The sequence below is a fragment of the Lepisosteus oculatus genome, chromosome 4 (assembly GCF_040954835.1).
Source record: "Lepisosteus oculatus isolate fLepOcu1 chromosome 4, fLepOcu1.hap2, whole genome shotgun sequence".
NCBI lineage: Eukaryota > Metazoa > Chordata > Actinopteri > Semionotiformes > Lepisosteidae > Lepisosteus > Lepisosteus oculatus.
In genome coordinates, this window is record NC_090699.1 from 26,303,460 (window position 1) to 26,316,805 (window position 13,346).

Genomic DNA, 13,346 nt, shown 5'->3' on the forward strand with positions numbered 1-13,346 from the left:
ACCAAAATGGAGGCATCACTGCAGATTAAGATGTCGCCAGAGTATCCTCGGTTACTGCTGTCCTACAGGCTGAAAGCTGTAAATGCCAGAATGAGAGTGATAAGTAGTTATATTTAGCTAACCCTGAACTCCACACTATAACTTCACTGGTTTACAGTGATGATGAGGAGTGCTGTCACCTAGTGGGGTCCCAAGTACTGTTTAAAACTTCAACACTAGATGTTGTGACAACCTCTAACCTCAGCTGAGATGGTGGCTGGCCTACATGTAATAATGTGGAAACAAAGTCATTTCCTTTTAAAAACTGTCACAATACATAACCGTACTGGATTGTATAGGAGAGTGTGCGTGGTTCTGAAGGCACATCTCAGCTTGAGAAACAATGAAGAAATTCACTGCTTTTTGTTACAGAGGTCCATAATGCTTACAGACTAGATTTCTATCATTTCTTAAACACATCTTACTTACATCTCACTGTTTATTGTTTTCCTGTTATCCAATACACTAATTTGTCTGCTTGAACCCACAGTTCTACTTTCAGATTATTTAATTATACACATTTTGTATGTTATTGCTTCTTACACAATACTGATATATATATACTCATCAAAATATTTAATTGATAATGATCTCAATTGCAGTCTTAAGTCTTCACAATACTTTTGCAATTATCAATTCTGTGAAACTTGTATTAAAAAAAACCTTGCATTACTAAAGTGTCATACAATTTGAGTTATGCCTCTGGTATCAGTTAGGATATTGAAGAGGAGCGTTGTGTAGAAACACTAGTGCCAGAGACTTACCCATAATTATAAACATTAAACTGATCTCAGTGCATTCTGCAATCAGTGTGTTGGGACAGCCTGAAAATTATTAAACAGCATTATTTCAGTCTCTCTGCTATGTTACACGTCTATGAGAATCTGAGAAGGAGACCTGTGATCGCATAAAATTTGGTATTTTGTTCCTTTTTTGATGTTTTCCTTCATTTCTTATTAGGCACCTGCAAGCTGTGGAAGGGAACCTCTGGGAACAGAAATCAGACCAACTGTTCTGGCCCTTTAAATGCTTATCAGTAGATCAGTAAAGATCTGCCACAGTTTACTGTGTTTAAAAGGACAACTGGCTTGACAAAGAGGATCTTAGCACTCACTCTGCCTTAAAGGCAAGAACATCTCTTCAGGTCACTTTGTTCAGATGGAGGAGTGAATATAACATTAAAACACTAATAAAAGTTTTAAACAAGATATCACAAAGTAAAGGAGACTCATTTTCATTGAATGTAAGCACTGCATACAAAAAAGCTAATTTCTGCTTTACATCTTGAAGCGGAACTGCTCATGAGAAGATAAGAAACGGATATGTTAATTTGTCATGTCATACTTATTTCTGAAAAATGATTCAAAGGAGAATGAAGACCACATTTGAGACACTCTAAGAGACACTGGGCATTAGGACATGTGCAATAGTTATACTTACTGTATGTAGAGCAAACGTTTCAGGCTAGGTACCTTTTCCTGTGTTTTCACACTGTAGTTAAACTGCTGTAGCATTTTGTGAGATCAATATTTTTTTGTATTAAATTATCCACATGGCTGGTTCCCAGGAAAGGTATCTCATCATACCATTGTCACCCCATACATTACACTTTTTATGAGCACAGTATGGAGGATGATGTAACTGATACAAGTCATGCCTATAGAAAGACATTAGCCTCAGCTATCATATGTACTCTTCATCTTTTTACAGTGCTGTGAAGTAAAGTGTCTCTTCCACCCTGAGCAGCTAGAAGCTGCCCTTAGCTGTCATCATATTGTAGTCTTAAATATTTAGCTTCCTCAAGAGATTGAGCTGTAATATAAGATATTTCTCTGTAATTCATCTCGCTGACTAGTACAAACAGATGTGAAATTTCAGGGTAAAGGGGACTTTATAATCAGCCTTTCAGTGGCTTTCCTATCATATTCTTCAATAGGTCAAACAGCCAAGCAGCTTCTTTTCCCCTGGATTTAAAAATATCATTTTTCAAATATTTCTCCCTATTTTATGTTCAGTGAATACTTGTGGCATGGTAGAATACTTAAGAATCTCTCATATCTGGTTATAGAGGTATTAAATGGGGATTTTGATATTTACCACTTTATTGATAGTATAAAAAGACAGGAAAGATTTTAAAGAACAAAGCTGTCTATGTTTTTAAAATTTTCAGAAAGTGTCTACCATCTCTTATGACAAAGTACTCTTTATTTTCATTTTTTAAATCCATCAATATTTGTACGGTGGAAACATGTCCGCCACTAAAATCTTATTTTATCTACAAGGCTTTAAATTATTTGCTTAACTGTTAATCTGTCTAATGCTGAAAACAACTAATTTGATGAGTTTAACACGTTCCCTATTTCAAAAGCTACATCTTTCAAATGAAATGACATTTTTGACAAATTCTCATGTCAGGTGTTGTTTTTTCTTGTCCTACAAATTGTCATTTTTGTACTAAGATAAGGTACTTTGGAGTCACTGACTAAAGCAATGGATTTGTAAAAGTAATGACTGTGTAAATGAAACGAAATATAGAAATTATGTTTTCCATATATACAGACTTTCTGTGAAGCATTCCATGTGTAAATCAAGATCCAATAAACTCCTGTCATATAAGAATAGCCTCATATTCCTTTTGGGAGGTGTGTCTGAAATCAGGGGTGGGCTTTTTCTGAGCCAGATAACTTGGACAGAGCGCCTACCAAATTCTAATTCATTTTTATTGTCTTAAGCAGAGAATGCATAACTTATTGAATGTATCAAAAGTCTGATTATAGATGCTGCCTCAACTGCCTTTAGTGTCCTATAAAACACAAAGAAACCATGAACATTATTGCAGTAAACATTCTTTTTTTATTGTATTTGAGAGATACAGAAGCATATGCTTTTGTTTTAATCAAACAGATAAAGTATACCACAGAAAAGTATTTTTGTGTATAATTTATCATTTAAGTGACTTAGTCCCCAGTCTATCTGAGGGTATTTAGTGCATGGCATCATTAACTTTATATATCTGTTATGCATTATGGGACTAAGCTGGGAGTCACCTGTTGTAAAGAAAGGAGACAAAGTATATATAATATAATTATCTGGTTGCATGTCAGTCCCAATATAATATTTCTAGGTGTGCTGGTATATATGAAATACCAGCAAAAAAAGAGGATTTTTTTATGTCAATATTCAATTTATTTTCAATATTAACACTAAACAGGTTATGTATATTTTTACTGTTGCAGGACAGCATTTTTCCATGCGAACCAACCCAAATAGCTTTGGACTCATTTGACCTAACAGCTTTCCTTAAAAAAAGGCTTCTGTCTTTAAAAGCTACTTTGTGACAAAAGCTAATCTTTTCTTTTTGTTGTTGTTGTTGTTGAAAGCCAACATCTTTCTATCAAACCAATCATTGAATTCCTTCTCTTCCTTTCAGTTCTTACTCTACGTGCTGACACCTTCATTCTATACTCTTCACCTTGGTCCTGAACAGAACCTTTAAAAAGATTTGAAAGCATTCGGATTTCAATATTAAAAGGCCTGAATAAATTAATTGTATTTGCAAAATAAAATGTTATGTAAGCTGAATTTTAGTATGTAAAAAAGAAGAAAAAAATCCACTAGTTTTTGAATGCATTAATTGAAGAATGTGAGCTTATTTTTAAAGAGCCTGGAAGCTCATAGTGTAGCAGGGCAGTAAGGGTGGCAAGGGTAAATAGACATCTAGAATATTGCAGAAAGATTGAAGAATGCATTTCCCTGTCTTTTAAAAATATACTAGATGTTTAGCCTATCACTATCGTTACCCTACTACAAAAGCTATTTACTTTATGTTGCATAGTAATTTACATTCCATTGGTACTGACTAGTATTAGTGGCTACTCAAACATGTATATAGCTTATGATTATTTATTTGAAAAAGGAAATAAAGGAAAACCTTTGTGTTGTGTGTGTTGTGTTACACACAATGTCATGTCATGTTGCCCTTGTCCTTGTTCCAACACCCAGGCTATAAACCCCCCCCATGCACAACCCATGTCTTCCACAATGAAAACGACATAAGGGTTATGGAGTTATGTACACTGCATAGTTGGAAGAAATTAGATTTTGTTTTGCCTGAAATAAAACTGTAAATAAAATCATGGTGGTTAGGAAGAGGCTGTTTAAAAGCTGTTACAAGCTGAACTGTTTACAAGCTCAAACTATTTGTTGTTCCCTTCAGGAAAGACTTGAATTGCAAAAGCAGGGATTGCTCGAGGAGTATTTTGAGAGTGCTTTTATAGTTTTTATATCCAATGTTCAGTTCTTAAACAAGTCCAATACATTACATACGGTCAACTGCTGAAATGTGGTTCTCTATCTTATGTCACCACAAAACTGTCAGACCAAATACAACTCTTGAACTACATATCTGGGAGATGCGACAACTTAAAATAACATTACTGTTACAGGACAATAACACATACAATATTTCCTGCACTTCACATGGATTATATTGAAGGAGCTTATGACCAGAATTCAATTGGAAGTTATAGAATAAAGGGAGAAGACATGAAAAATGGTTGTGCAACTTCTGGAACACTATATGCCTAATATCACTCTTATAGGACATTTCATAAAATGCTTAGTTATGTATGAAGAATTGCACTTCAACAGTAGATGATTGAATTAAAGTATCGAAACTTATAAGCAGCAGATTCCAGCAGTGATGTGAACCATAGGCATTGAGCTCTGCCCAATTTCTGTTCTATGAGTTGTGCAAGAATAGTACAGGTTCTTTTTATTATCAGTTAAAAGGATCTTCATGTCTTCAGAAACGCTAATGGAAGTAATGTTTCACACCTTACTGAGTGCAACTTTATACACCAGTGATTCATCACTTGAGTCCTGTGTCACTCACTGAGCGGCTGTTTGCCTTAAGGCATTAAAGCACAAGCTTAGTTCTTAATAGTTCTGAAGGCAATATGATACTAAAGAGAACTCCGTGGGTGTTTTGTTTTGTCCTTCTTCTAGTGAATGATATTATTTCAATTTTGTGTACAAACACAGTAATCTAGGAAATGTTAAGAAATAATTAAGTTACCCTGTTTTATATATTTTTCAAGAAGATCACATTACAAGTCAGATCTCTGTACATTACTGCCTTTAAATGATACTGAACATTAAATTTCCATATTATAAATTAAATTCCCACAGGGATAACGATAGTCCTACATCAGGCTAAAGTTACTTTATTTTTCCAGTAATTCCATCCTAGTTGCCGAATTAAGGACAAGAACTGAAGATGTGAGCAAGCCTTTTCTCACACTGGACCAGTGAACAGAAAACTAGGAAAATATTAGTTGACCAATGTCTTGCTTTCTAGAAGAAAGTTTTAAGGAAATGTTGTTTCCCTTGTCTCTGGGGCCAAGGGACAGATGAACATAGTGAAAAGGGAGAATATTTCCTTTTTCTGCTGTGTCAAATAGGATTAAATTAATCTGGTTCTAAACTTCGGACAACTGGGCCTTCTAATTAAGAATCCCCATCCTTAGACTGACCCAGTGAGCTTGAAACCTCTCATTATAGTCTTAGAGCATCAGACTCTCAATGGGGCACGTCCCCTTTGCAGGCACATTGACCAGTCCCTGCCCCTGGGGCTTGTCACTCTGTGCCGGGGTCAGTCAGGGGAGCCTGGGTTCAATCAGCCTCGCCACACTGACATATTCCGGTGCTAAAGTAAATATTTGCCTTGGGCTGGTGAAGGGCACTGGTGCATGTACAGCGCAAAACTAAAGTAAGGCTGATGAATTACTGTACGGGAACTATGCCCTTTTCTGATGGGGATTTGGTGGTTATGGCTCTGTTTGCATGATATATTATGATATATGGTTATGTTAGGTTGTAAGTGTTGAAATTAAGCACATAATGAAATAAGTGTGGAATAAGGACAAATGCAATTTTATTTCACTTACTGATTATTTATTTTCTATAATGTGAATTGACATTCTTTTTATGCTTAATAATATAACTTTATTGGGTCCAAGTTAAACTTAAAAGTCACACCAGTTTCTTTATTTCATTCAGAGGACTATCTGTGTTTTTCCATTAATTTACATTTTCAAAATATAAGACAAAAAATGAGTGCCTTTAGACTTATTGGTGTGTCCTTCTCTGTATTATAGAAAGCACCTGTTTGACCATTAGTGTAGTGTTAGACCACTGCACTATAATATTTTAAGATGGTCTTTTATGGCATGTGAGTCTCCATTGATTATCCTCCAAATAAAGGTAATGCATCTAATATATTCTTTCCAGATTCATCTCTGATTCAGACTCATCTCTATGATTCAATTTATGATGAATCAGTGCTATTAGTTCAGCGACCCATTTCTATTGTATAAGACATCTAATGTTGACTTTTTAGGATTACCGAACTCTTTCTGTATTAAACACCAGTAACATATGAATTGAAGCAGTGTGTGACATGATACTTGCACCAACCAAGATTGTGTTGCTCTCCCACATACACATCCAGAGGAAAAAAAAAACAATATTAATTTCATTTTAGATTATTTATAAAAATGTGATCGATTTTGAGGAAAAAAGGGCTACTCCTAAACTAAAACTACAAAAATAAATTGTATTGATTATATTCTATATTAGCAAATATAATAAATTAATAATACATATGAGAGTAATTTATCTATGGAGTCTGCTTTTCTCATCGAGATGGTGATTTGAATTTAATGTTTTTTTCTTATTGAGCCTATGAAGCAGTAATTGTACTAATTTCACATGACTGCCTTTACATACTAGTCCATTCTTATAAGCAATAAACTACCGCAAATAATATCCATTAAGTATAACTTTGTGAACTGCGTATTAGTTTTTAATTTAACTTTTTCTGTAGTGCTGTATTTCAATTTTCAAGGCAAAATTACATGTATTAAAGAATGTTCAAAGTGCCGCTCTATATACTATATACTGTATCTTCCTGATTATGGGATTATGGGACATTACCGTTATTAACGAATTTCGATTCACTTTAGCGCCTGATTAGAAAACTCATGACTTTGAGAAACAGCTTCCAACCTCCGAAAACAAAACATACCAGTCTATGCGATATAAAAAGACCGAACCCCATTGATAAACGATCACAGGGAAGAAGGAAATATTATAAATTCTAAAAATAAACAAACATGAATACTTCAGGTGTTTCTTTAGGTGTTTTATTCAATATTATTCAATGTAACAAGCCTCCACGGCCGAAACGTTGTGTTCTCTTTCTTCTTTTTTTCAGCATGGAATCAACCTATTACTTGTTCCTTTGCAGCCTACGCATGGTGACGCAGCTACCCACCTGAAATGTTATTCAATGTTTGATTGAATAAAAACATTGAAGGTTTCTCCCACTCATTCAGGGTCTAGGAAAACACATATTTCTACTGATTATTTTGTAACACATTAATGGCATTAGTGATCAAAGGAACCATTAAAATCTCGCTTTTAGAGAACGGTCGGAGCTAATATGAGACACTGTAAGTTCGTTTTATATAACATATAATAAATTGAGTCATAATTAAACTTTGCAATTAATTTTAGATCATATAAAACATTTTTATCATGTTTAGATATAAGTTTGCTAAAGCATCTGATCAATATACGGATTATCATTTTATTCTAAATAGAAATATGAGAAGGGCTTGTGGGAAACCATTTTATCATAAGGCAGATTGTTTCCCAAAAATAAATAGCACACGTATACAAAATGACAACTGAAGAAAAAGAACAGGAAGCGCTGTATTACAAGAAAAGTGGTGGGTGTTGGGAAGAAGCTGCCAATCCATGTTATTGGCTTCTAAAGCCAATTCCCCTTCAAATACCTACTGGATGAGATCCTCAGATCAATACATTGAGAGCCAATCGAGCACAATACTGTATATTTGAAAGGCTTGCTCTGTTTAAGAACGTTTTGTGTGTTCTATAGAGTGCAATAGTTCTGTGAGTTTAGAGAACGAAAAAAATCACATTGTTACAAAAATGAGATATCAAAAACACACTTACGCCTTTCAAACAATTCAGCCACTCAAGAATATATTACATTACAAGGTGTATGATTAGTGTTGATGAGACAGTATAAAAATGACTGTGATTATACAATAGATAGTGGTTCAACACAGAACAGCAACGCTGTAAAAAAAAAGTTAATTTCTAGTAAAATACTAAAGCAAAACCTCAAGGGAAAACCATCGTTGCATGTTACATCCTTACACACTCCTAGTCTATTGGTAGAGAGGGAACTCACATTATGAAACATGTGCTATATTTTGCTTCATTATTGTATTTCAGAGCGTATCCTTGGACCGGGCTGATCACAATAGAGGTTGGAAACTTGCCGCTGTGTGAAGTGCTTCGGTTTTACAGAAAATGCTTTCTTTGTTAGATTAAGGTCTCTGCTTCATAAGAAGAAGAAAATGTGGTCTGAGTGATATAATTTGTTCCCAGATCTGAGGTCACGGTGTTTTCGTTCGGGCACAGGAGGGAATCTCTTATTGCTGCCAGCATCCATTGTGTCACGACCAGGAGCACGAAAGTCTTGTCAATTCTGTTTTGCTCCAGACAACAGAACGCCAGAGTGCATTCAATTATAAACCAATTAAGAGGTGTTTCCTTTTATTTACTTGCTTTGATTTCTGCATGCAGTTTACTGTTTCCAAATACTACATGAGCGTTCTGCGGAAAATGCCGTATATTTCCCTGTGGGAGCTTTCCCTATTTTTTAAATCACAAGTTCGCTTGGTTTGTAACTCGAAGGACAACTGTCCATATACATCAATGCCAGATATGTTATTTTAAAGGCGCCAGTAATTCAGTTCAATGGAGGCCTTTATTTATTCCGAAACGTTTTGTTGTACAGTTCATAAGTAATTTAACAATGAGTTACCAGCCATTCTCACACTGCTGTGTAAACTTCAGAACACGAAAATCTCTCCTAGGTCTTTTGTGCGTCTTCTGCATTTTGATGCTGCTGGCAAGTGAACTACAGCTGCTGCGTAGTTACGCTCTTGCAGTATCTGGTACAGCCGATAAAACCCACTGATAAGACCATTTTTATCTACCGTAAAATAAGCAGAGAATAAATAAAGTGGACCAGACGAAAAACTGAACTTTTGAACTTTGTAGAAATAAAGCTGTGATGACTTGTTGAAATCGGGTTTATTCAAAGTGACAAGCGGAAAATGTTTCAAGTCTCACCTTCTGTTTTCCACTAGTCGTGAAGAGACACTTGAGTTAATGAACCTAGACTTTTTTAAGGCTATAGCTACATATGCCGCAATAATTAAAAACTAAAGAAGCTTTCAACTCGTAATACTATCATTTAAATTTCAATAATTGAACAGCTATTTTGAAATGTACTTTTGACCGTCAACTCTAGAGTACTTTGCTATTCGTACACAGTTACTTCATCGGTCACAAAACGCATCGCCTAGTTAATGGGCATTAACGATAGTCTAGTTAATGTAAAGCAGGCAGCATCTGAACCAAAGATGGGAAGAGGAAAGAGTTATAATGTCTGGACTGAAGAGTTAAACTTAAGTCCCTGAGGGTTTGAAAGGTGTAATTAAAGGGGCGCTCAGCGGGGGTTTGGATTAATTCAAACGCTCGATTAAACTTGAAATTCGTCATATATAGTCAGCAGCATCGGCTTCTAAATATTATCTTTTGCTCGGAAAGAGAAGAAAGAGGTGTTTACGTCTAAACAGAACTCTTGGTTTTCTTTTGGAGTCTGTTAAGATGACCTCTTTTCAGAACCACCGATTAAAATGTATATTTGAAATAATATATAAACAAGTAGACCGTCAGTCCGTCAGTGTATTGCTGTTCACAATCATCCCTCCATTAATCGTAAAGGTCTTGAAATAATGAAATTATTATATAAACCAATCTTTTATCCCCCCCCCCCACACACACACACGAAAATCAAGTTTACATTAGTTTGCTACATTTTCAGAACACTAATAAGTTTTGAATAAACGAACGAACAGGATACTCCAAAAACAATGAGTAAGACCATGTAAGAACAAAGAAGTTCTATCGTTGCTATTCTTTATTATTTGCAATCATTTTTCTTGTATATTTCCCGCTTGGTTACGCCTGGGAAACGTGCTGTAATCTCCTCGGGTATTTTCAACAACACTTCCCTCTACACATTATCTGTATTGTATTTTGTGATACAAAATGTAAGATGTTACAATGCAATTTGTACATCATTCGTGCTCCACCTCCTATTATAGAAAAAAAAAACAAATATGAGAACAAACTTTGCGACAATTAAAAAACAAGCTGATTCCAACCATGAAATAAATTTATTAATCGAGTGCAGTACCAAACAGTAAAATACACTTAGAATACAAAACAGCCTACTACAAAATAAGGCACTGAAATTCAGTTTTACATTGTTAAGTTACACTGCATAAGAAAGACTTTATACGTTTAACGTGGCCTGGATCAAATGAGGCTGCACTAAAATGCTTTAAAGATTAAGCTTGTTGGGGTCACAGGTTCCTCTTCACTCAAAATGCGTACACTATAGGCAAGTTGTGCATTATCGTTGCAGTAAAAACATCTATAAGAAACAATGCTTTACATAATGTTTTTACTTGACATCCAGCGCTCTTCGCAAGCAGGAACGCGCAGCATTTTGCATCAGTGATTTATTATTATGTATTAATGTACATAATTCTTATTAGTTAAGGCACCTTCTTGACAGCACTTGATACAATCTTCACCTTAATGCTGGGTGAATTGAGGAATTGATGGTCTTGCTCTAATTCTCCCATTGTTTTCATTTTGACTCATGTCATTTTTTAAACTTCTGTTCCTTCTCGACTGTAAATTAAATTGTTGACACTAAAGTGACTGGGCATGGGGCTGCCCAATGTGCCACTTCCTTGACTTGTCGGGTAGTAGCTAAGTCGGTTGTGGGTTTGATGACTTGCATCAGAGTTCGGTAGCGTATTGCTTGTTGACGAGTAAGTACTTAGTCCGGAGAGGTTTTCTCTGTGTTGAGTCAAATCGCCCAAAAGTCCGGAACCAAACTGCCTACTGCCATTGTTTCCAAGAAGCATCGAGTTCATGCTGGAAACGAAGTTGTTAAAGCAGGGAGCCGGCTCAATGGCAGGCGGCGGTGGTGAAGACTTGGATTCGCTGCCCGAGTCCGGGGAGTTCTGTAGGCTCGGGGATGGAGAGCTCAGGAGACTGGCTGTATCTGCAATCTTAAGTGAGCCACTGTTGTCTTCGACTTTTTCGGAAATTCCGTTGTTGCTGCCTGCGTTGGCGTCTGCTCTCCTTTTCCTCTTTCTCCTGAAGTTACCGTTGTCGAACATTTTCTCGCAGTTGGGATCCAGGGTCCAGTAGTTGCCTTTTCCTGTAAACAAACAAAGTACCCCTTCAAGTATTTTGACCCAAACATGAAGTTCAAAACGTATATTCACCCCCTTTGCTATCCAGCCCAAGTTTAACTTGTGCATTTCTTAAAAGCTTGTTTATTATGGATTATACACGTGCATTTGTGCAATATAGTAAACCAGGGAATAGTTATGACGTCTCTCCTTCAGCAACGAATAACTACACATTATTAGAGCAAAGCACAAAGTTTGGTTTTGTGTCCTACATCATTTTCCTTTTTTCCGGGTTGTGTAAACGTTCATGCAAAAACGTGTTTTCTTTATGTTCATCACAGTACCTTGTCGGGGATGGTCGTCTTTTCTTTAATATTTAAGAAACTTTTCAATACACAAGTAACCCCTTATTTTAGTATAAATGACGGGTTCTACTTACCAGGATCATCCTCGTCCCGTGCTACCTTTTTGAAACAGTCATTTAAAGACAGATTGTGACGAATGGAGTTTTGCCACCCGGCTTTACTCTTTTTGTAAAATGGAAAGTTTTCAGCAACATACTGGTAGATCTGGCTAAGAGTCAGCTTCTTATCCTGAGCATTTTGGATCGCCATGGCAATCAGGGCCGAGTAAGAGTACGGAGGCCTGACCATCTTAAAAAGTTCTTGTTGACTGGAGAGTGAGAGCCACCCTAGATCTGCTCCTCCAAACCCTGTGGGCGGTGGCAGGAACTGTCTCTGATTCGCCCCGTAACTTGATGGAATATATGAAGCCCCATTTGTGCCGGGGAGATAAGGAGACGAATTGATGCCCGGGCTGTTTAGCCAAAGGTATGGGTTGGTCGTTGGCGAGGAGTATTCTCCGAGTCCGTAACTCGTGGGGTGCGTGGATGGCCTCTGAGAGTGGTGGTGGTGTAAGTTCTGCTGGTACATGCTGAAGTTGTCACAGTACACGGCCATATCTAGGAGCTCCTGCGCGTTGTGATGCTGAAGTGGGGCAGACTGAGAGTTCGATGGCTGCTGTCCAAAAGCGTTCATAATCCGTTCTGATCAGTGACGATTAAACAGGGGGCAGCGTCTCTCAACATCAGGCAGGGCGACCTAGTATCCTTCTTCGTCTGGTTCTCTCTGAAGAATAAGCCCTCACGCTGTGGAGAGGCGCATTTAAGTAATGGCTCCACGCACTGTGATAGTGAGCTTCAAGAACAGGTAGCTTGAATGAATAATTTGGCAACACCCCCTTACACCGTCACACTCCACTTGTATTGTCTTAACCAAAAGGACCCAGAACCACACAGGATTACTTTATACTAACTCAAAACAAAAAATGATCTTATTTTAAGTACTTGTACAACAATCATTAATTGTTTTTTAATTAAAAAAAAACAAATGTAGACTACATTCCCGATGTAAAATATGCTGCTTTAATGATGATATAATAATTCTAAAAACTATTCATATAATTTGGCACAATGTGAGCCTCGGTATGCTAATATTGCAATAGTTGACGACCGGAACGTGTATAGCAGTCAGGATTGCCTACAGTCTAATTGAAACTCTTTTTAAGTCTTTTTCCGTGTTAGTAACAGCCCAGTAGTCCACTCCCACACCAACTTCACATTACTCCAGTGCCTTTTGGATGCGTCGCGTAAAGCAGTGCACTTATTCAATGCAGTAAAATTCGTCTTCCGACTTTATAAAAACAGTTGAGTGTTCTATAATCCTATTATTTTTATTTAACCGTACATTTACAGTTATGACCACTTTATACATTTACTTTTTGTCACTATTTTCTCTTGTGGATTTTATCTAAAAAAAGAACAAAAAACTGAAAGACGTAGTCTGCCTGTATCTTTTCACAACCCCACATCAATGGCAGATCAAACTGTTTATGATGCTTGAAGCAGACCTCGTCTGTAGTGTTAAGAAC

At 36.6% G+C, this 13,346-nt stretch overlaps 1 protein-coding gene across 1 annotated transcript; it reads right to left on the minus strand.

The window, feature by feature from the left end:
* Window positions 1–10,363: 10,363 nt before the first annotated feature.
* On the minus strand, window positions 10,364–12,750 carry foxi1 (forkhead box i1). Its single transcript, XM_006630407.3, has 2 exons — window positions 11,857–12,750; window positions 10,364–11,443 (listed from the first exon to the last, which is right to left on the minus strand). Exons 1-2 carry the CDS (start codon window positions 12,452–12,454, stop codon window positions 10,884–10,886), a joined length of 1,158 nt encoding a protein of 385 aa, XP_006630470.1. The 5' UTR covers window positions 12,455–12,750; the 3' UTR covers window positions 10,364–10,883.
* Window positions 12,751–13,346: the final 596 nt, after the last annotated feature.

Excerpts from the sequence above, each read along its gene's own strand:
- foxi1 (XM_006630407.3), bottom strand. The coding sequence starts at position 12,454 with ATGAACGCTTTTGGACAGCAGCCATCGAACTCTCAGTCTGCCCCACTT. Across the intron at positions 11,444-11,856 it reads ACGGGACGAGGATGATCCTG|GAAAAGGCAACTACTGGACC; the intron begins GTAAGTAGAACC and ends GTTTGTTTACAG.